At 51.8% G+C, this 22,279-nt stretch overlaps 1 protein-coding gene and 1 pseudogene across 2 annotated transcripts in view; one reads left to right on the top strand and one right to left on the bottom strand.

Moving 5' to 3' along the window:
* CACNA2D4 (calcium voltage-gated channel auxiliary subunit alpha2delta 4) overlaps window positions 1-14,223 on the top strand; it is a 116,770-nt gene extending 102,547 nt beyond the window's left edge. The window contains exons 31-39 of the mRNA XM_079303772.1: window positions 325-395; window positions 1,237-1,312; window positions 3,100-3,152; window positions 4,122-4,177; window positions 5,528-5,548; window positions 10,343-10,460; window positions 12,226-12,386; window positions 12,607-12,677; window positions 13,087-14,223. Coding sequence (XP_079159898.1) covers window positions 325-395; window positions 1,237-1,312; window positions 3,100-3,152; window positions 4,122-4,177; window positions 5,528-5,548; window positions 10,343-10,460; window positions 12,226-12,386; window positions 12,607-12,677; window positions 13,087-13,686 — 1,227 coding nt within the window. The 3' untranslated portion in view covers window positions 13,687-14,223. The remainder of the gene's footprint in view (window positions 1-324; window positions 396-1,236; window positions 1,313-3,099; window positions 3,153-4,121; window positions 4,178-5,527; window positions 5,549-10,342; window positions 10,461-12,225; window positions 12,387-12,606; window positions 12,678-13,086) is intronic.
* Window positions 5,709-8,082, bottom strand: LOC306801510 (annotated as a pseudogene). The gene is made up of 3 exons: window positions 8,026-8,082; window positions 6,086-6,913; window positions 5,709-5,713 (listed from the first exon to the last, which is right to left on the bottom strand). The product of its transcript is annotated as an uncharacterized misc_RNA (transcript).
* Window positions 14,224-22,279: the final 8,056 nt, after the last annotated feature.

Here is a 22,279-nt window from a genome sequence, read left to right as displayed (position 1 = left end):
CAACCCATGGGAGAGTCCAGGCTTCCAGTGATTCAGCATGCCTGGGTCTCTGCAGCTTGAGTCTGCCTTTTTCTGACACAAGCTGCAGGGACTTACGTGGGCTAAATCATTTTCAAGCGTGGTAGGAATGGTGCAGGATGCCCAGCTGGTGATGGGGGAAGTCCTCCCTCAAGCTTTCCAGCCAGGCAAAGGACAAAGCTCAGCATTGCCTCCTTACAAAATACCCTGCTTGTGTACAGCAGGCCTCCAGGCAAACTAGGTTGGAGCCATCAAGCATTTGGAAAAATTACAGTTTATTCTGTTTTACCCTTTTTGTGCTTGCAGACTGGAAAATTTTTTGGTGCAGTGGATGGCTCAGTGATGACCCAGCTGCTAAACATGGGCATGTTCAGGCGGTAAGTGGGGGATCTCCACACTGTACTTCTTGTTCTTCACTGTGTGTGGGTCAGAGCACGTTGGTCCCTCTAAGAAGCACTTGAGCAGGGAAAATGCTCATGCTGATGATGCATGTGATTGTCTTATTCAGACACTAGAGCTCCTTTAGCTACCTGCCCCCTCTGCTGACTGCTCAGCCATCATCAGCACACACACTGTTTCTCCTCATCTCTTGCTCTTCCACCTGCTGCAAAACACAGAGAGAGACAGAAACTTCCAATCCCTGTGTGTTCAGAGAGCAGCTGCTTCTCTCTCTTTTCCAGGGCAAGATGTTAGGGGGAACACTTCTTGCATTTTGGGTACAGAAGTGCCTCAGTTCCTCCTGCCACTTGGAAAGCCTTTCTGGGGAGTGGTTGTCTGAGAGCCCCGCAGATGCAGCATTGCAGCTGGCTGACCACATTTCTCTCTCTCTTAAAATTACTGATGTTCATTACACTCCAGTCCCCCAGCTGATGTCAAAAGAGAGTTCAGAGTTTCAGTGGCTTGGAAACAGGAACTAGGGGGACCTGAGGTAGTTACAATTATAATTCCTCTGCTTCATAGCCTGCTTTACTCACTGTCTGAAATTAGGGACATATTTCCTCCTGTACTGACCCAGTTACATTAATCCAGAGCCTGTGTTTCTTGCTCTGCAATATCCAGAACTGCCCAAACAGCAAAGACACGTGTAAGCAGGTCACTGCTTTAGTGAATCCACCAAACAGTTCATACATGACATTTTTGAGAAAAAGCTGACGTGTCTGTCCCGTGGGTGGCTGCATTGCTTGCTTTTGACTGCTTGCTTTTGTGTTTTGCTTGCAGAGTGACCATGTATGATTACCAGGCAATGTGCAAGGTGCCCTACCACCACCACAGCGGTGCCCAGCCCCTGCTCAGCGTACGTATCTGTCACCATGCAGCTCTCCCTGGGCTGGGCTTCCTCCTGCAGGGCATCTCCAACATTCCCCAAAAGACTTTCAGGTGATGGGACTGGCCAAACTCACCTCAGGCATGTTCCTGAAGCAGTGGTGGCCACTGATGTTGGTTTCCAGTGTGGCTCTCTATTGCCATACAGGATCTCACTGAGAGTTGGAAGGACCAGGGAAAGGACAGGAGCTAGACTGTGACAGGTTCTCCCAAAAGCCAAGGAATCAGCTAGCAGCTGAAATGAACAGGAATGCTTTTACAGGGCATGGTTTTACTCAGCTCAAGAAGGAGAGTTGCAATGTCAGGGAACAGAACATCAGGGGAAAAATGGCAGTCACTGGGGAAATATAAGTGAGCATGAAACAGGAGAGAGAGTGAGAATGCTGGGAGCCTAGGGAACAAACTAACACATTTAAATGTTTTACCAGCACCCATATACAACCTCTCTGTAGGTTAACAGAAACTCATACTCTAATCCCAGTCCACCTTACTAACCTTGCTTCAACATGCAGAACAAAGTAATTATTCAACACTTAGGCCACTTGAAACTGCTTGACACAACCCTCAACAGAGATGTGTTCATTACTGTTGTGATCCCTTGATACTGGAAGGAGTGCAGGAAGTACTCCTTACAGCATGACATTGTAATTTTTTCCAGTAAAAGAATTTTCAACAAAGTATTGCCTTTTAACAAAATTCTTAACAATAACACTTTTAACAATGTCTGGTTTACAATGGCTATACTTAAGATGGCTAGATAAAATGTGGTGATTGTAGTGAAAATATTTGCTGTATTATATCCTCCAATTCTGATCACTAAAAGAAATGTCACAAACTATGAGATGCCAAAAATGGGGTGAATTGGGAAGAGAATAAAAAGGTGAACATTGAGCCTCCATCTCTCATCTTCCCCTCTTAGCAAAACCCTTGAAAAAGAGGGAATCAAGAAAAGTCAGTTTTCCATATACAGAAATAAAAATCAGTCAAATTGACAACCATGTCTACATTTTACTATTTTCTATTTACTATTTACTTTTTTATTTTGGCTGAAGAGAAGTCATCAGTAATGGAACATTATCCTGTGTCCTGTGACTACTGCATTTGTTATGGGTTTGAGGACATGGGAGTGATTATGAGAGGGGGAGAAGAAAATTAGACATGGTTACCATGAAGAAAAGAAGCAGCAGTATCCTCTGCAGACGAATTGTCCCTGGGATAATGCTGAATTTCCAATTTGTAGCTGAAAAGCAAGAAGATGATAGAAGTCATGCTATCTTGAGGAAAAGCTGGATGAAAGCACAGTTAAGCATAATCAATCAATGGCAGATAATACTAAATCCTGGGCAGTGCTGTCACTTGTCCTAGAAACACCACTTGCTCTCAGAACACAAAAGCATCCTAAACTGGTGGTGTCCCATTTAGCTGTGTTTCTCTCCTGCTCTGAGCTCTGAAGGTCATCCACACTGGAGAGAAATCATCAAGCAATTACATCTTCAAAGTCCTTCATACATTCCTGATAAACTCCCTGACCCTGATGGGGAGGGGGTGAGGAGGTATTATTAGTAGCAGGGCAGCTCTGCTGGCTTTTGATGTATTTTGAACATTTTCCAGTGATACCCAGACCTTGAATTTCCAGCCTGTCTTCAAGAGCTCTGATCACTGGAGGGACTTGGTCTAAAATGCGGGGTCCTGCATAACAATTATAAATTCTCTGACCAGTTCCTTATGGTATTTCTCATTTCTTCTTTTGTTCTCCAGCCAATTTATGCCTTTGTAGCTGCAGTGAAGTGGCTAATAAGTGATTTCCTCATGTGAGTACCAAAAGATGGGGGTGTTTGGGAGGCTCACACCAGGAGGGGCAAGAGATGGGAAAGCTGCAGGCGGAATACCCCACATTAGGGCATTGCTGTCAGCCTTCTCCTGACATTCAGCTCTGCACCGTGCTCCTGGGAGACAGAAAGCTATTACTATTGCCATTTTGAGAGGCAGAGGCCCACAGCAGGTCTGGGATTTACCTGAAGTCACTCAGTACAAAATGCCTGAGTCAGAAATAGGACTTGGGTCTCTTGGGACTCTGTGCAGATTCTCGGTGCCGAATCCTCTTGCCTGTCTCGTTTGCCCGTGAGGAGCAAATGCACATCTTCCTCTCACAGGGGGAGAAGGCTGAAGACAGCAAGCCAAGCAGCTCAGGTCTGAGTGCCAAGCAAGGGGGGACAGAGGGGAGGCTCTCCTCTGAGTTTGGGTTCACCTCAGACTTCTGGGGTGAATTGGAGTTCAAGCTCAAATGAGGATGGAAGTGCCACTTCTCAGCTTGCTGGGTGTGCAAAAGGGGAGATGTGGTGGAGGTCCAGCTCTGAGGGCTTTAGCCTCTTGGTACAGAATAATTCCATGTAGTTACCTCCAAGCAGACAGAGTGTGGGCTTCTGATGGCCATCATACCTGCTCCTCAGGTGGGTCCTACAATGACTAAATCCCCTCCCAGCCTCAGGGGCTGTCATACTTGTTCCTTCCTTCACTGGCAAGCCCCTTACAGAGGATTTACTTCAGCGAAAAGCCCATTTAGATCTCCTACAGTACAGATCCCATAATACAGAGCTACATTCTAGCATGTGGAGAGGGGAAAAAAAAAATTAAAATTTTTAAAAATCAGACTTGTACTGTCAGAAATTTGTAGTAAACATTTTAGAACTGATACTCACTGAGTGACAGGGCCATCTCACTGACACCTGCATCCTTCCAGACTGCTGAAAAAGCATCCTCTGTTCTTGCTCTTTTGACAGCTTCCTTTTGGAGTTTAACATGAGTAGCTTCTGGCACTCAGACAACTTGGCAGATGGTGAGTACACAAGAGTCCAGCCGCCCCATAGCACGAGAGTGTTGCAGTCACTGGTGACAGAAGAAACTGTACTGGGAAGCCTGGCCTTGTGCTAGGAGCCTGACCTCTGCCCCACACCCCTTCCTCCACAGACACTGGAATCCATCTTCCAGATCCCACCATCTCCCCCCATTTCCACTCCATTCCAGGCTGCCAGAGCACCAGGGTGATCAGGATGAGGTATGTGCTGCTTGGAGCACACTGCTTGCTTCCCTCAGGGTAATCTGCTGAGGAGAGGGGAGACACTTCTTCCTGAGGACCCCTGCCCTATGTGCAGTGGGATGAGAGAGGCCATCAGGTGCAAAGAACTTCTGTTGGAAAGCCTCCCTTCCAGTCTGCTACAGGACAGGACAGGGCAGAGCAGAGATGGAACAGCAGAGGTTCTCCAGAGCCTAGCAGAGGTCCCAGGAAGCTAGACAGAAACTTAAGAGTTTAATAACACACAGAGGGTCTTCACTTACCTACTGGACCTGCTCTGGAAGAGAGAAGATGATGGCACATGGTATTGCATAGCAGCTGAGTTCAGCAGAGGAGTGTCTCCTTGAAACCCAGACCTGTCCTGCAGCTGAAGTGCTGCCTGCTGAAAACACCCCAGGAATCCATCCCAGCCTCTACAAGCAGGGGGGATGTTAATGACCCTGAGGAGACTCAGAGGGGAAGGGGAGGTGTGCTCTGTGCAGCCAAGTAGGGGCTGTAATTAGTCTTGCTAATTATTGATCACTAGCAGTGCCTTTAGTGGAGACAGTGCTATTTTCCATGCTGGCTGTTGGGCTAGCTCTTCTGCACTGAACTCTGCTGGCACAAGTGAGAAACAGTAATTCTTTAAAGTGAAAATTCCCCTCTAGAGAATGAGGTCTATGGGTGCTGTTTAGGTCCCACTCTCCACCTCCAAATAGATGCAGTCAAAGCTGCAGCTGTTCCCTGAGCAGCCCTGGCTGCTGTGTAACACACAGCAGGATAACAGGAGTAGCCCTGTGCAGAAATTGGTGAGGAGGAGTCCGATGAGCAGGTGCAATACTCATGGCAGTTCAGGAGAGATGCTCATTCAGGGGAAATGGTGTTCCTGCTGTGGATGTTCTGTAGCTGCAATCTGGTTTAGTCTGTGCTTGAGGAAAGAAAGCAAAAAGGGAGGGGTCAATGTCACTGTTGTCCTGCTCATCACCATTTCCTTTTGTGCTGCCTTCATCTCTTTCCCACATCACCTCACCTCCATGACTGCTGTGTGCAAATTCAGTCTCCATGTCACTGCCATCCTGTGAAACTGTCACGTCTCCATCATCACTGTGTGTCTGTTGTCATGGATTTCTCCAGCCAAGGCTGTCTTCCATCACTGTAAGTAGAACCACGTAAGAGTAAAAAAAAAAAAAAAAAAAAAGAGAGATAATTAAATGGAAATGCCTAGGCTAGGGAAGACTTTTTTTCCACCTTTTTGTACAGTGGGGGACTTGTAGACAGGTGTGACAGGGCCAAGGCAGAGCCTGGCTCTGTTTCCCTAGTCTGCAAAGAAGAGATGCTGTTGCTCATTTAGCTGGCTGAGCTGGTGATTGAAGGTCTGTCACTGAGAAGCTGATAAAAGAAGGAACACACCAGCCTCCTGAGGGAGCTGCAGTCACAGACAGCATCATCACTCATTGCTATGGCCTGGTTGGGCTGTGGCCCATGATCCATGGCACTGTGGTTCCCAGCTGGCCCATTCTTTCCAGCTGTTATTCCCAAACCAAAGACCAACTCATGCCTTCTTGCAGGAGAAACTACACGAGTCTTGTAGACTTCAGGTATGAAGAAGTAACTTAAGTCTTCTTTTCCACACACCATGGCTTAGCTCTTTTTGACAAATCCCAGCCCAGCTCTGGGATAATGCAGGAGGACTTTCAAGTGGTTCAAGTGATAAGTATATGCTGTAGCTCATAAATCCACTCCTACAGGCAAGTTAGAAATTCCTCCAAGACAGAGTCCAGACTGTGGTTGTGTTTGTATCTCCCTGCTTCCATATCTAGCTTGTGTTTGCCCAATTCGCTCTCCTGCCCAGCAAGACGTAAGTGTGAGACAGAGATGGAGAAATAGAGACAGTTGGAATGTGTCTTACTGGATGGAGAAAAGGAAGAGCAAGAGAGGGTTGTCTGCAGATGAAAAAATGAGTGCCCATGTGTGTGGGGGAGTAGCAGGGTGGAAGAATACTATTGAGGCTGGAAGAAAATGGATTGCACATGTTGTTAAGAAGGGGCTGTAGATTTTTGCCAGGGATGTTAACGTTTTCTTGACTGCATGCCAAGGCTGGTGTATGAGAAAAATATGAAGGGAAGGAGACATTTTGTGAGAGAGAAATGGAGCACACACATTTTTTTTCCGGGTTATGTGCAGAGGAATTAACCATCAGGGATCTAATGCTCTCCCTTGCCTGACTGTGTACCTCTGGCTCTGCAGCACTAAACCTGTTTCTGCTTCCCAAGTTCTCTTGTTTTCTGGGAAGGTGAGACTTGCTGTTGGAACACGGGCGTGATGTATTCAGACTGCACTCACCATACAAATCTGCTTTTCTGAGGTGGTGAGAAGACATGTTTGCTGCCACAGATTTTTCTCTGCTCTCAGCATCTCAGTTTCTCTCTTGTGTTTATAAGGGCTTCTGCTTTTATGGACATCAGCACAGGTTTGAAAGCTTTTAATTAAGCCAAAAATATTTCCAGCAAGGCATGCAGCCTAGAAAAACCTATTTCTACAATTCTGTACATCATTAAGGTTTCTCTTTTTTTACTGCATGGTAATGTACACAGAAGGGATCTTACAAGATAGTTGTTTAAATTCTACATTTTATATTGGTAACTAAGTGGCAGATTTTGTCACATGTCCCAGAGTAAATGCTCTGACTTGAGTGCATGATTTATGCTGGTGGGAAAGAGTTCACAATCTGGGCTCTATAGTTCATAATGAGGCACAGCAACTGCCTTTGCTGCTCAGAAGGATTGGTTGCCAAATGTCTGACAAAGTCTTTCTGCAAGTGCAGATGGTAGCAACGACAGCCTGGAATTAACTCACTCTTTGCTATAAAGTTTGCAATTTATTATCAGCTCCTCTAGCTGTTTACTAATCCCTAACCAGCAGACTCTCAGGGCACTGATAACATTTTGATGTCCAGAATGTGCATGCAGAAGCTCAGCCTGAGCCTTTTGCTGATGATATACATGCTTCTCTGAACCTCTCAATATTGCTGCTGCTGCATTGCTTCCCAGCAAATTAAGTGGCAGTAGGCTTAAGTATAATCTCTGTCATAGGTCTTGTCTCTGTGCAGGAGTTAGATTTTCAAACAGCTTCTTTTCATTCAGCTTCTGCCAAAAAATACAAACAAACAAACAAACAAACAAACAAAAGAAAAAACCTTAAGGTTTGTGCAGGCCACTTCTGCCAGTTTAAAAATACACCTTGATGCTGGCCACATTTATCCTGGTATGGTTCATGCACTCTTTTCCATTGACTTTCCCCTTGCAGGGCCTTGTTCTCCAAACCCACCATGGCAGCCCTCATCCAATAGTGGCTGAGGATGAGACCAGCTTCAATTCTGCATTTTCATTGACCCCTCCCTGCAGCCTGTCCTTCACACCACTGTATTTTATATTGCTTGAACTCCATCTTCTTTGATGATGTTGTAACAGGAAGCTTTTTAAAGGGCATGATATTATAACAGGAGCTAGTAAAGGATGTCATCCTTTACCAGGACCAGGGGGAAAATGAGGTCCTGGTATGTCAGAGCTCTTTGCCACTCATGACATGAGCCAGATGTTAAATTCTTGCAAGCAGTTTGCCCCCAACTCTACGAGGTCACCTTTGTGGTCATCACAGTGATTCTTCTGAGCAAGAACTGCACAGTCCATTGCCAACAGCTGTGCTGCAGTGGCAGTGCTGTAAATCCAGGGCCAGCTCAACAGGACTGTGATGGTTTGTGGGGACCAATGTGTGGTCTTGCCACAAGCATGTCTCTGGTCCAGGCTGGGATAGCCTGGCCACCTGTTTCAGGATTTGGAGCTGCTTTCCCAGCCCCCAGTGCAGTGAATTAAGGCTGAAATAAATGCTGCTCTGTTTCTCCCACTCCTTTAGTCTTAGTTTGGGGATTTTCCTGGCCAGAACACACCAGCTCAGAGCCAGAAAGTGTTTGCAGCTTCTCTCCTTACAGCATAAATGGGAATATTCTGTATGCCCCATCAGAAGTGTCAGAAATTCACATGAGAAACAGGGTCATCTTCTGCTTATCCCAGATCTCCTCGAGATTGTCAGTCCCAGAAATGTCATCACAGAAATGGGAGAGGTTTTTCCCTGCCTCTGCAGTGTGGGGCTTGCACAGAGGGACAGCAAATGGTGGCAGAGCACAGCCAGACAGCTCCTGGCTGGTGGCAGAGGTGCTGCCGGCCCCTGGAATGACAAGTTTGGTTGATTAATTCAGTGTGAATCCAGGGTGAATACAAAACGAGGCATTGTGCTGCAGTCAGCCTCTGGGTGCTTTTGAATCTGTACAAAATGAACCTCACCATGTCACCTAAAGGAGGGTCCCATAGTCTGGGAGGGTTTAAGCAGGAGGCTGCCTGTTGAGAGCTAGTTTTTGAGACTTCTGAATAAAAGCACAAAGTACAATTACCAGAGACTCTGCACTGCAGGAAGGGGTTTGAGTGCCCATCATATTCACCTGGGCAAGGCATTAGAGGCAAGATTGGGCTGCAGTTCCTGGCTCTTAATGGATGTCTTGTGTTGCTGGATTGTCATGGTGGAGAGAAAAATCAAAGAAAATCATGCAGTTTTCCTCTCCCTCATGTAATCCACATTGTTTAGAGGGCAGGCTCTGCGGGGAGGTGCCTGCTGCTTTCTGCCTGCTCTGGCAGTGCCGGGGGGAGAGGGGGCCATAGCTCTCAGCAGTAAGGGTTTTACAGTGATGCAAATCACCTATCCAATCACAGATGCTCTCTTGATGCCTGCTCATCATACATTTGCTGATTAAAACCCAGGTTGCTGCATTTTTCTATAAATCTTCAGTACTTCTGCTGCAAGGGACATCCTCCAGGTGAGGAGGACCCTCTCCCCTGCTGGTCCCCCCAGGAGCACTGCCTGTAGCTGCTGTGTGGGTGGGGGGCTGCAAAGCAAGGCTTTTGTGCTCAGACCCAAAGCTGATGTAGAAACCATTTCTGGTACTTGCTGCAGCCACCTCTGCCCTAGCAACAAAGCTTCACAGCAATCCCCTGTGTGTCCTGCAGAGGCACAAGCTGGGTTTGCTGCCTCCAGCTGCAGAAAATAATTGCAGAAGGACCCAAGGCAGTAGTTTCAGGCAAGACAGATTTTGCTGAACTCCTAGAAAGGATGCTCTTGCTTCTTGAGGGAGGCTTAGTGAGGTGGTTCAGCTCCCCCTCATCCCCAGATTAGTTTGGGAGTCCCACAGAGTGTGACTGATGAGTGATGGAGCAGCTGCTCCATCCAGGAGGCAGTGCTGTTTATTAGCTGGGTCTCTCCTGGTCCTCCAGAGCTGCCATCTGTTTCCCTGTGGTCTCAGGCCAAATTTGTGGTGGTGGTTTCTTCTTAACATGACACATACTGAGCCCCTCCAATTTCCTGCTGTGAGCTCGCTCTGAAATGTCAGGGCTCAGGAGGGTGATGAGAGCCCCACCACAGGGTTCCTGCAGGGGCAGAGCCTTTGGCACAGGCATGGAGGACCAGCCCAGACACAAGTTCCTGTGTTTAAAAACTGCATGAACCAGGGCTGGCTTAGGCAGGAGGGATTTCATTGGCACAGCTGGTTCAGTCACTCCTTTGAACACAGGGGTTCCTGTGCCCAATGTCTCTGCCTGCCTGGCCAGGGAGGTCCCTGGGCTGCTGTGGTCACTGCAGCCCCTTGGTGGGTCCAGGCTTGCTGCAGAAGGCGAGTGGTGAAATTGGAGGCATTTCTTACATAGGCTGGTTTTCCCACACCACCTAGTGGGAGCAGGGATCACTGCCTGGCTGCTTTCTGCTTTTCTTCCCTCTGTTCTCGGTGGGCACCTGCTCCTGGCCACTGGTGGAGGGTAGCTGCTCCTCCAAAGTCCATCAGCAAGTCTGGAATGTTTTCGGCTGTCCTGTGCCACTCACATGTGTCCTTGTCTGATTCCCTGGCAGCTCACAAGCACAAGAAGCACGACATGCTGCAGCCCTGTGACACCGAGTACCCCGTGTTCGTGTACGAGCCGGCCATCAAGGAGACCAACGGGCTCATCAGCTGTGGAGACTGCCAGAAGTAAGAGTTGTAGCTCCCCTTGCAACTGAGGGTATTGTCTGAGAGCTGCTGGGGATGGCAGCAACAGGAGAAGGGTCACATCTCACTGTGCCCATGGCAGGGCCACCACACATCCACATTACAAGTGAAGGGACAATCAAAGGTAACAGTAAAGTCATTGTAAAAAGAGGCTGTTTTCAGTGCCACCAGCAATCACATGTGGAAAGGTGACAAAAAGATGAATTTCCACTGATTCAGCTTTTCCTAACATGAAGAGGCCAAACAGATCTGACTGGAATTGCTCCTAAAAAAAAATCCTACCTAGTCTTCAGCATTGGATCAACTGCAAGAAAGAAAAGGTTAGAAAAACACCTCACTGATCAGCATGGCTCTAGGAAAACCAGAGCCTTGCCAAACATCATTTCAGAAGAGATTGCAGATTTGATGACAACAAGATACTGTATTAAGCTCTGTGCAGATCCAGTGACCTCTTTGAGTCACAGATTTCTGCCACAAATGGAGCCTGAGACTGCCCCTTCCCTGCTGGAGGCAGCACCTCACCAGTGCTGGAGCAGCAGGTGCTGTGTCCTGCTTGGCTCCTTTGTAATTACAACTTCTGGCTCCCAGGGACATCTGGTGCATCTTTTATCCAGATATTTGGCTCTGTGGAGCATTAGCCAGGCCCTGGCATGCAGGCATTCCTGATCATATTCCATGAGCTTCTGGTGAAGGAGGGGCAGGCTGGGTGCTCCATCCCTGGCAAAAACATTGGCTTGTGGATTGACTGATGCATGGGGTGTGTCTGTCCTGGTGCCTGAATCTGTGCATGGGTTGAAGGCTGCTTGTTAAAGTTCCCAAGGCAGTCATTAGTCAGGGAGCACTAATAAAATGGTCAGCTGCTCTGTGTGGCATTCAACACCTTTAAAAGGGAGCACAGAAATCCCCGGAGGCTGGAAGGCAGCAAGGCCAGGTGGTGAATAACCAGGGACACTGGGCACTTCTCCAGCACAGTCAGCTTGGCCAGTGCAGTGGGCACATCCCCACAAGGCTGTTTCTATTCCAGAAGCTGTCTCACTTGGCTGGTTAGCAGGACTGGGAGTCACTGAGCCATGCACCAGCTGCAGCCCTGGCACACTTGGCACACTGGGCACACTGGGCAGTGTGCAGGCACAATGGGCCTGATGTCACCAGCCTTCCCTGTGTCCAGTGCCTCCAGGACAGGCTGAGTCCCTGCCAAACACCACTTGGTCATCCCATCACACCAGTGTAGCCCACAATGTTACTGGGTTCCTCTATTTCTCTTTCCAGTAACATGAATTTTAGCATAACTCTGCTCCTCCCAGGACCACAGAATACAGGTACCCTTGCATTGTACAAGCACATTATTTAATATAAATATACACATAAATATACATTAAATGGGCACTGACATACCTCTGGGTGAAGCCAGGCTTTGCTCAAGTGTCATCTGCTCTGAAGTGCTGCCCTGTCTGGGGAAGACTTGTGTTGGGTTTGGCTGCTTGGTTGGGTTCTTGGGTTGATTTTGACTTTTGTGCCTGGCATGGAGTTGTAGATTTGAGCCAGTTCAGAGCCAAGAGGGCAAAGAGGAGTGCTGATGGCACTTCTCTCTGTGTACTCCTGCTCACTGGTCTCTCCTGCTTTCTGCTGGCACCCTGTTTCCAATTATCTGTTTTCTTTCCATTTCTTTGCTGTGGTTCAGGCAATGCCAGGGCTGCTGCTCTGGGCTGGAGAGTTGTGCTTTTTCTCACCCACTGTTCCCTTGCAGGATGTTTGTGGCACAGCAGATCATCAGCAGTAACCTCCTGCTCCTCGTCACAGACACTGTCTGCGACTGCAGTGTCTTCCCACCCGTCCCAATGGATGCAAAAGAGGTCAAATATATCCTTCCATGCACAGCAGGGATGCAGGGCTCCACAGCCTTGTCATGTCCGTGTTTGCCAGGCTGGAAAACGTGCAGAGCACGACCCGGCTTGGAGAGCTCTCCAGCCCGTGCAGGGCTCCCCTTCCCTTGAGCTCTCCCGCATCTCCCGGGCGGTGCAGGTACAGCACGCCCAGCTTGCAGAAGAGCCCCGTGGGTGTGTGTGGATCCATCCCCTGTCCCTGCCCGCACTGCCAGTCCTTAACAGCCTCGCACATAACGCTTCAGTGAAGTGCGAGCGGATGCGCTCCCAGAAGCTGCGCCGGCGGCCGGACTCGTGCCACGCCTTCCACCCTGAGGTATCCCGGGACAGCGGGGCAGGGAGGGACAGAACGCTGCTGGATGGCACCAGCGCCGTGCCTGTGCCCAAAATGCACAAATATCTGCTCTTGCACCCTGGAATGGTGCCCATCCTGCTGGCTGGAGCCAGACACGGCCGTGAATCCCCGAGGGGGTTCCTAGCAGGGGAATTTCACATTAGCACCACCTGGGAAGGGCTTGAGCTCGGAAAGCACACACACACGCACCCCATGCTAGGAGCCGAGGAGGCTTCCGAGCCCACGGGGGGATGCTGTGGCCAGCAGGAATCACACCAGTCCCTTCCTTGGCTCCTGGGGCTCTTTCGGCCACAGGCATTGCTCCCTCTCCGCAAGGTGCCAGGCGGGCTTGGCAGCAAGGCAGGCTGATTTCTTGTCTCCCATCTCGCAGGAAAATGCCCAGGACTGCGGTGGCACTGCTGGGATCTCTGTGTGTCCGGCGCTGCTGCTGCCCTGGTGCTGCTCCTGCGGTGACACCGCCTTACGCGGCAGGGACCCGGCGGGACAGCGGTGCCGGGGGAGGAGATGGGTCCCCTTCAGGGACACCCTCTGCGGCTTCTCGAGGTGTCCTTCACCCCAGCGTCCAGCGCGGTGCCGACGGTGGGAGGTGCTGCCTGTGGCAAAAGGAGATGCGAGGAGCAGCAGGGCCGGCTCCTGGCACAGCTCAGAGCCGGGAGTGCTGCGATCACGGGCATGGAGAGCATTCCACATCAGCCTGCCTCCCGCGGAGCCACCTGGGCTACAGGCGGCTGAGGGCTCGGAGGAGCAGAGCTGGCTTCAGCACAGCAGGAGACACCACCTGCCTGTCCTTCAGGAGGAGCCTCTAGGATTTTGGAAGCAGCATGTCCTGGTCTTGGGGTGGTCCCTTAGCCGGGACCCCAGGGGAACACAGCACCAAACTGAACTGGACCAACCTCACCTGCAGCTGGACAGTAGGAGGCAGCACAGCTCCACTGGAGAGCTCCAGCTCTGCCAGGGAGACCTCTCCTAACACTGCTAGAGCAGCATCCAGGCTTTTGTCTACATATGGACTTACCTCTGGAAAGGGCTTTTGTATGAGCCAACAGAAGAGACTTACCTGCTCTCTTCAGTGCAGGAGCAGCTAAGAAACAGGCACTTTTCCCCTTGGAGCAGCACTGCCCTGCTCATTGCAGCTGCCCTTGGTTGCTCCCTGCCCTGAGCCTGGCATTCCCAGCTGGTGGGCACGGGACATTTCTTACAGAGCTTTACAGACAACGGGTGGGGAGCACTCTTTTCTCTTATTTCCTTTCTTTTTTTTTTTGTATGAACTGTTCCATACCATCTCATTAAAAACAAATATATGGCATGCTCTACATAGACACCATAGCTTCAGCATGTTTAGTGGTCATCACACCAAGATGTCCCCTCCTGCAGGAGAAGGGACCTGCTCGCTCTCTGCCTGACAAGCAGCACTGCCTACACGTGCCTGCCATGGGGAGCTGCAGGCTCCTCTCCAGGGCCACCATGCCACCCACTCCCACAGCCACCACTGCCAGGCTGGACTCCAGAGCAGTCTGTCCCTGCCCTGCACAGATGTGTGGGTACAAATGCACTCCAAATGCTAGGGCTGCTGGCCTTCTTGCCACCCATGTCACCTGATACTAAGGGGACAGGATCAGTCCCAGCCAGGTCCTGGCAGGCACCTTCCAGGACCTTAGAGCTCCTGCAGTGGGTTTTTGTCTGGCTGGAGGGCAGTGTTACAGAAAAGAGGAGAAGAACCACTGCAGTACTGGAAGTAAAACTGGAGGTGGAGAAGGTTCCAGGCTGCAGAGGCAGTGACCTTATCAGAGCCAGCAGCAGCCAAGGGAGATGAAGGCAGGATGAAGAAGGGGCAGCTGTCAAGGCTGAGGAGCTGGGAGCTGCTCACAGATGGAGGAACCACTGAATCAGGGCACCCCTGGGCTGGCACAGCTCTCCCCAGCCTGCCCTCCTGGGGCACCACTCTCAAGGATGACCTCCCTGTCAGAAAAGATTAGCAGCCCCATGTCCACTCAGCTTAAACAGGACATATAAATGCACATTGCTCTGCTGTGGATGAGCCATGCTTGGCTTCAGGTGCATTAATCCACAATAAACACAGTCCTGCAGAGGTACCTGCACTGAGAGAGTGAAGACCAGAGTTGTACCTGGCTTAGCTGGCTCAGTGAGTTTGTCCACAGGTGGTAACTGGAGGTAATGGGACAGGGGTGAGGAGTGGATTATTTCTTAAACTGAGAAATACAAGCAGAAGTTTGCCTGACTCTAAACCTCAGCACAAATCAGGAACAGCTTCCTAGGTTGGTTTGTTTTGGTTTGTTTTGGTTTGTTTTGGTTTGTTTTTTGCAGCAAAGCAGACCATAAGCAAACCTATCCAATTTTGAGCTCCAACACAGAGTTAAGCAAATTCCATTTCATGCTCTGACAGAGATAGTGACTCATGGCCCTTCAGCAAGAGAAAAATCCCCAGGAAAAGCAGCTGCCTTAGCTTCCAACTTTTTCAGCCATGTGCTGGGCACAGCAGATGAAAATAGGTCAGCAAAAGCAAACAGCAAGCTAAGGCCAGAGGATCCAACATCAGAGCAGCTGTGAGAGCCATCTCTCACCCCCAGCTGAGCAGCATCCTGCTGCCATCCTGATACTCCCTAAATCCCAGCTGTCCTTCCTGTGAGCACACGAAGCAGGGGCAGCAGGGTTTGTTCTGCTAGGACAAGATGCAATGGGAGAAAATTCCCAGGTGGTGCTCTGCAGGCAGGACTGTCCATCAGACCCTCATCTCACTGCTGCACAGATCAGGGGCTTGACAAGCCCAAAATCTGCAGCTGATTTCCTCACAGGCAGGGGGACAGGGAGATGGGAAGGGGCCTGAATTCTCTCCCTGACACTCCTTACAGGCTTCAGAAACAGCCCACTGCAGGCTGAAGGTAAGGCTGGCTCTCCCCCAGGGGCTGGGTGGGCAGGGACACACACCTTGCAGAGTCACACACACCCTGACTCACAGGTGGGGACAGAGCAGGCTGCTGGCTTCAACTGTGGCCACACAGGGATGACTTCATTCTACAAAATAGTGGGGAAATCAGCCCTGGAATTACAGCTGCTGTTTGCAGTTGGGATCAGGCACAAAAGGAGGCTGGCCTGAGTGGTTTGTACTTAGCAAGAGACTGGCATATGCCAGGCTGGGCATAGCAGTGGCCACAGCCAGGAGCCAGGTGTGTTAAGTGGTGGGTATGGACCATCTTTGCCATAGCCAAGGACCAGTACCAGAGTTCTGCTTGGTTTCATGCACACCTCAAGCTCCTCAGAGTATTTTCCAGGATGCTTTTTCTGCTGAGAAAGCCCAGTGGCACTGTCAGCACAGAAACCCTGGGCTCCCACAAGCTTCTGCTTGCAAGGGAGGTGTGCTGAGGGCAGCCTAATGCAGCAGATACATTTGTGCTAAGCAAATTCTCCAAAGCAGGCAGAGAAGGAGCATCAACCCCCTGTGTGCCAAACACTCCATCAGCAGCTGGACCCTCACTGAGGGGGAATTGCTGCTCCTGTCCCCCCAGGGCACTGGGGAGTTCCCCATCCCAGCACAGGCTGTTCCCCCACGCCATCTCTGCCTCCCTTTACACCTCCTGTCATTTGGCCAGCAAACAACTCTGTCACTGCTCCTGTGACATCAGCCACAGCACTCAGGATTGGCCCCACTTGGACACCACCAAGCTCCTGCTGTAAATACCCATAGGAAATTTCATCAGCCCTTCCTGCTGCTGCTGCTGACTCAAATTTTGGGAACCCTGCCTTTCCCCAGGCAGGTCCCTGCTGGCAGCAGAGGAGGGCTGAGCACTGAGCCTTGTCTTTAGACCTGTTTGGCAGCTGCTGCTGTCCTTGCCAGCAGCGTCACAGGGAGCAGAGCCTGTGTCACACAGAGGTGCTGGCTGCCCTCAGCTCTCCTTGAGGAAAGGCTGTGGGGACAGTGGCAGGAGCTGCCAGCCTCACTGGAGGCCACTGTTGACCAAGGATTGGCCTCTCATGGGCAGCAGGGAAAGAGGGAAGCCCCCATAGCAGCGACACCAGCCAAAGCCCCCAGCTGCTCTTGTGTCTGTCTCAGCCAGCAGTGACCTTCTTTAGCCCCTGGCAGCAGGGGCTGGAGCCTGCTGTCACCTCCTCCTGCCCGGCCCTGAGGGATAGAATATCGCTTTCCAAGCTGGCAGGAGGCTCCCTGGCAAAGGCAGCAATCCCAGCCTGGCTGCCCCTGCAGGCAGCAGGACGGGGAGCTGGGCCAGAGCCAGGGCAGAGCCCCGGGCTGGCCACCGTGGCCAGGAGCCGGCAGGGAGGTGGTGGCAGCGGCTGCTCCCTCCCAGGGGGTGGCTTCCCATGCCAGCAGCAGATGCCACCCCACAGCTCTGACTGCCAGGCCACAGACACAGAGAAAACTTCAGACTGGGGGGAGCTCAGCTCAGCACCAAGACAACCCTGCAATACAGGCACAGCTTGGGCAGGGTTAGAGGTGAGAACAAAGTCACTGGAAATGGCTGGGGTGGCATTTATCTCTCTAAGAGAATCCGGCTCGGTTCGCATGAGCGCCCCACAAATCCAGTGCGAGGCGAGGATGCCCCAGCCCATCAGCCCCGTGCAGCACCGCGCTGAGCACGGAGCGAGCCCGCAGCCTCTGCAGAGAGCGGGCAGCCGCAGCACAGCAAGAGGCGGCAGGGCGGGAGCCGCGGGCGGTGCCGCGGGGGCCGCGGTCCCGGCCCTGCCCACGCCCGTGTCCGCCCGAGCGCGGAACGCGGCGCCGGCCGTGCTGCGGCCGCCGGGAGCGAGCTGTCCTGAGCCCGGCACGGGTAAAATCCCCCGGGCTCGGGCAGTGCCGGCCGTGCCCACAAGGCGGCAGCACTGCCAGGGCGCTGCTCGGGGGCGGCTGCAGTACCGCGCTGTGCCCACAAGGCGGCAGCACTGCCGCGCTTCCCGCGCTCTCATCGCCGCCCTGCCGCGCTGAGAAATCCAATTCCCTGGGGAGATTGAGGGGATGGAGAGCTGAGCCTCAGGCTGGGTTTGGGCAGCGGCAATTGGGCGGCGAGGGGAGAGGGGAGATTCCCCCGGCTCCGTTCAAGGCAGCTCTGGCGGGTTTGGGTGTCCCTGCCCCAAAGCTGATCCCGCTGCAGGGCTGAGGAGCAGCGGGATGCGCTGGGGGCTGTGCTGGATCCCGCAGCGCTGCTCAGCAATGCCGGGCTGTGCCGGCTCCGAGGGGAGCCCGCCTGGCCCCGAGTGTTTCCCGTTCTCTCCGGGGGCTCAGCGCCCCGCATTGCGCTGGAGTCCCGCGGCTGAAGCCCCGCGGCAGAGCCGGGATCGGAGCGGCTCCTCCCGCCCGGCCCGGCCCGGTACCGGTACCGCCCCGCCGGGCCCGCAGCGCCAGCGAACGGGGCGGGACCGGAGCCCAAGGGACGGAGCCGGTGCCGGGAGCAGCCCCGGTTCGGCCCGGGGAGAGGGGCCGGGCCGAGAGCGATGGTCCCGCCCCAACCCGGGCAGGACGGGACCGGGCGGTACCGGGGCTGTGTGAGGAGGGACCGGGCGGTACCGGCAGTGATTCAGGGCGGTACCGGGCTGTGATTCGGGGCGGTACCGGGAGATGATTCAGGGGCGGTACCGGGCGGTGATTCGGGGCAGTACCGGGAGTGATTCAGGACGGTACCGGGCGGTGATTCAGGGCGGTACCGGGCGATACCGGGCGGTAATTCAGGGGCGGTACCGGGAGATGATTCGGGGCGGTACCGGGCGATACCGGACGGAGATTCGGGGCGGTACCGGGCTGTGATGCGGGGCGGTGATTTGGGGCGGTACCGGGCTGTGATTCGGGGCGGTACCGGGCGGTACCGGGCTGTGATTCGGGGCGGTACCGGGCTGTGATGCGGGGCGGTACCGGGCGGTGATTCGGGGCGGTACCGGGCGGTACCGGGCGGTGATTCGGGGCGGTACCGGGCGGTGATTCGGGGCGGTGATTTGGGGCGGTACCGGGCTGTGATTCGGGGCGGTACCGGGCGGTGATTCGGGGCGGTACCGGGCGGTACCGGGCGGTGATTCGGGGCGGTGATTCGGGGCGGTGATTCGGGGCGGCACCGGGCGGTGATTCGGGGCGGTACCGGGCGGTACCGGGCGGTGATTCGGGGCGGTACCGGGCGGTGATTCGGGGCGGTACCGGGCGGTGATTCGGGGCGGTGATTCGGGGCGGTACCGGGCGGTGATTCGGGCGGTGATTCGGGGCGGTACCGGGCGGTACCGGGCGGTGATTCGGGGCGGTGATTGGGGGTACGGGCGGTACCGGGCGGTGATTCGGGGCGGCAGGGCGGTATCGGCGGTGATTCGGGCGGCGGCCGGGCGGTGATTCGGGGCGGTACCGGCGGTGATTCGGGGCGGTACCGGGCGGTACCGGGCGGTGATTCGGGGCGGGGATGGGGGCGGGGCCTATCCCGCTCAGGTGCGCGGGGCCCCAGTGCGGCTGCGCGGGGCGGGGCCGAGGTGATTTAATTGCCGGGAATTGGCTCGGCCCTCATTCGCTCGGGCTGAGCTCGCTGCGGGCGGTGGCTGCGTTGGAGCTCCGCGCACAGGAACAGGTTGGATTTTGCTTTCCCTCTTCTCACACCGTCTTCTCCTCCTTTTCGCCATTTCCCGCCTCTCTCCTTTTCGAACCGACGCGTTTCCCTCCGCTTTCGGTCTCTCCTATTTCCCCTCTACCTTTCCTCCTCCTCCCTCGCTGTTCCTTTTCTTTTCTTTCTCCCCGAACCCCCTCCTCTCCCCCAAACCTGCCCCCATTCTCCTCTCCTGTTCCCTCCTGTGTCCCGTCCCTCTCCCCCGGCCTTTCCCTTCCCGCTTCCCCCCTTGGGAAATGCGAGTTTCTGTCCTAGGAATTTAAATGCTTGGGAGTTTTTGGTTTTATTTTTTTAATAATTTAAATTAGAGTTTACCTTAGCTTTTTGTGATTCAATATCTTTTATCTGGCATGCAGGATGTGTTGAGAGACAGAAGTCCCCTGAGCACCATTTGTTGATCAGGTGAAATGTTTCAGGGGGAGAAGTTGCAGAGAAGCATTTTTCAATTACAGTTTCTTAGTCCCTACCTTGTGATGACTGACAAGCCAGCGAATGTTAGCAGAGAATTCATCCTCATGTGGCATTTGAGATGATTAGAGAAATTAGGAGGTGGGATTAATGTGAAATATCAGGCACAGCTGTAAAGTTGGAGGATCGAATATCAATATTTGGGAAGGATTTGCAGGCTCTGAATCAGAATTGCAGTGGTCTAAAAGAGAAGGCTGAAAGGGCCAAGCATTAATCTGCAGCATCAGAAAGAACACTCTGGGCCTTCAGAGGAAAATGGAAATGCACTATCAGCCTTTAAATATATATATTTCTATTTTTATAGTCTATATTGTATACAATTCTAATTTTCTAACATGAGGTGTATATTGATTTCCTCTCTAGAAGCTGGAGATGTGTGGGCATCCTGATGACTGCAACAGATTTTCAAGAGTTGCCTGAAGCATGCACAGAACTGAACTGACACAGAGGTACAGTCACTTTTCATTTAGAAATTCCACTTATGAAAACTGAGGCTGAAGGTGTGTTTGGAGTCAGACCCACAGGACAGGCTTTTTTTTATACACTGTTCCCCTGGTAATACAGACATTTTCTTCACAGGAGATTTAATAAGGTACAATTGTCAGAAGGAATGTTTTGTGCTTTGGTGGAAACACTTGTAATCATCTATCAGCCTCTATTCCTCTCACAAGTGTGAATTTCCAGGTTATTTCTGCATGTGCAAAGGACTCTCTGCTTCCCCTACCAAATGTGTGGTGTCCTTGTAAAACAGGTAAAAGCAGCTGAGTCTCCTGAAAATAGTTCTGGTTTATTCACAGTAAACACTTGATTTCATGCTTATATATCAAAGATAGAATATTATTTTTAGGTTGCAAACTTTTATTTGCCTATTTGATCAATTTAATTTGTTGTTCTTCAACATTGTAAATTTTCCTTAGGGGTGTTTGCAGCATTTCCCCCTGCTCTGCTCTCAGGGATGTTTTTAGCAAGGATTGGTTTTCATGCTCAGCAGTTCCCCTTGCCCCTTGCTTTGCTGCTTCACTGGAATGTTCTAACTGGAAAACTGCAATATTTCTGGAGCTTTCAGTGTGCTAAGTGCTCAGCTCAGGGGCCAAGTGGGGGCCAGCTGGGCAACTGCAGCAGCACAAGGAGAAATGAGTGGATGCTGCATTTTTTTGTGGGAAAAGCTGCTCCCTGCATCATCCCTGCCAGGCCATTGGAAAAGCTCTGGTTGTACAGTTGGGCTCTCTTGCTCTTGGAGCAGTGGGGTTTACTTTTTGTCCAGCTGGCAGAATATTTCACAGATCCTGCTTGGGATTTTTCACTTGCCTGAGTTTTCTTCTGTTTTACCCTCAGTTCCATGGTCAGGACTGCAATTCTCTGGTTTCCTTTTGGCAACTCCTTGGTTCCTGTGAAAATGCTCCAAAGTCTTTTTAACATGCTTTTGTTTCCTGGTTTGCTCTTTTTAAAGTCCCCTAGAATAATACAGTGTATTGCTGATTCACACTGGGGCTCACTGTAATGATCCCTGGGGTGTTTTTTTCCTTGGGTTGAATTTTGTGGCTTTTTAGTTTGTTCCATTTTGTTGCTTGGTTTGGTTTTGACTAGGAAAGCCATCATAGAACCAACCTTTGGGTGAATAATAGTAGCAAGTTTTATTCTATATTTTGGGTTTGAAAGATGAAGAATTCAGTCAGAGAACAGAGATGAGTTGAACAATGTGCAGTTCCCTCCATCCAGGAACGTTCACCATGACAGTGGTGCAAGTTCAGCTGTGCCCATAACCAAGGTGATTCTTCCTGTCCTTCCAGAATTCTGCCCAGTGAAAGAGAGACTTTATTCTATTGATGAAGCTGCTTTCAGTGGCAGGACATCACTTTTATCTGCACTGGTGCATAACAGATGTCACTGGCACAGGGAGTGTGGCCCACGTTGGGCACAGTCCCAGCTGAGCCTCCCCAGTCAGGGCTTTATTCAGGGAGGAAACAAAGTCTGAACTGGTTCCACTGCTGCCCCTTGAATCCACCTGTTCTGCAGTGAGTCCAGTGTGGAGTTAAAGCTCCATTAGTCCAGTGCATCAGCTGCTAGAGCACTGCTGAGCACAAAATCCCAAACCCAGAGTCATGGTCTGAGAACCACGGCCCTGGGTTTAGCAGGATGGCTGCTAATCAGGAGCTCTAATAAATGACATTTCATGTTCACTGTCATTCTCAGCCCAGCACACCATCAATGCTTGAAGTGCTTCATTAGTGCTCCAGCTCTGGTTTGCTTCCCTTTCTCTACAGCAAAGAATGCACGGGAAGAGCTCTTGCCAAGGGCCTGCTCTGCAGAAGCAGCTCCTGAACTCCCTTCCAAATATTGAATTGCACTGACCTTTTTGGCTTCTTTTTTCCTTCGATGCACTTTCCTTCCATGAGAATAGTTCTGGAGTTCTGTGGCTGTGCTGTCACCCTTCATTCAGTCTGCTGGATGGAAACAGGCACTCCTTGCAGCTGTCCTTGTAAATCAGGG

This window comes from Erithacus rubecula (assembly GCF_903797595.1).
Source record: "Erithacus rubecula genome assembly, chromosome: 4".
Taxonomy (NCBI): Eukaryota; Metazoa; Chordata; class Aves; order Passeriformes; family Muscicapidae; genus Erithacus; species Erithacus rubecula.
Note: the sequence above shows the minus strand (reverse complement) of the source record. Positions and strands in the feature narration are given on the sequence as shown.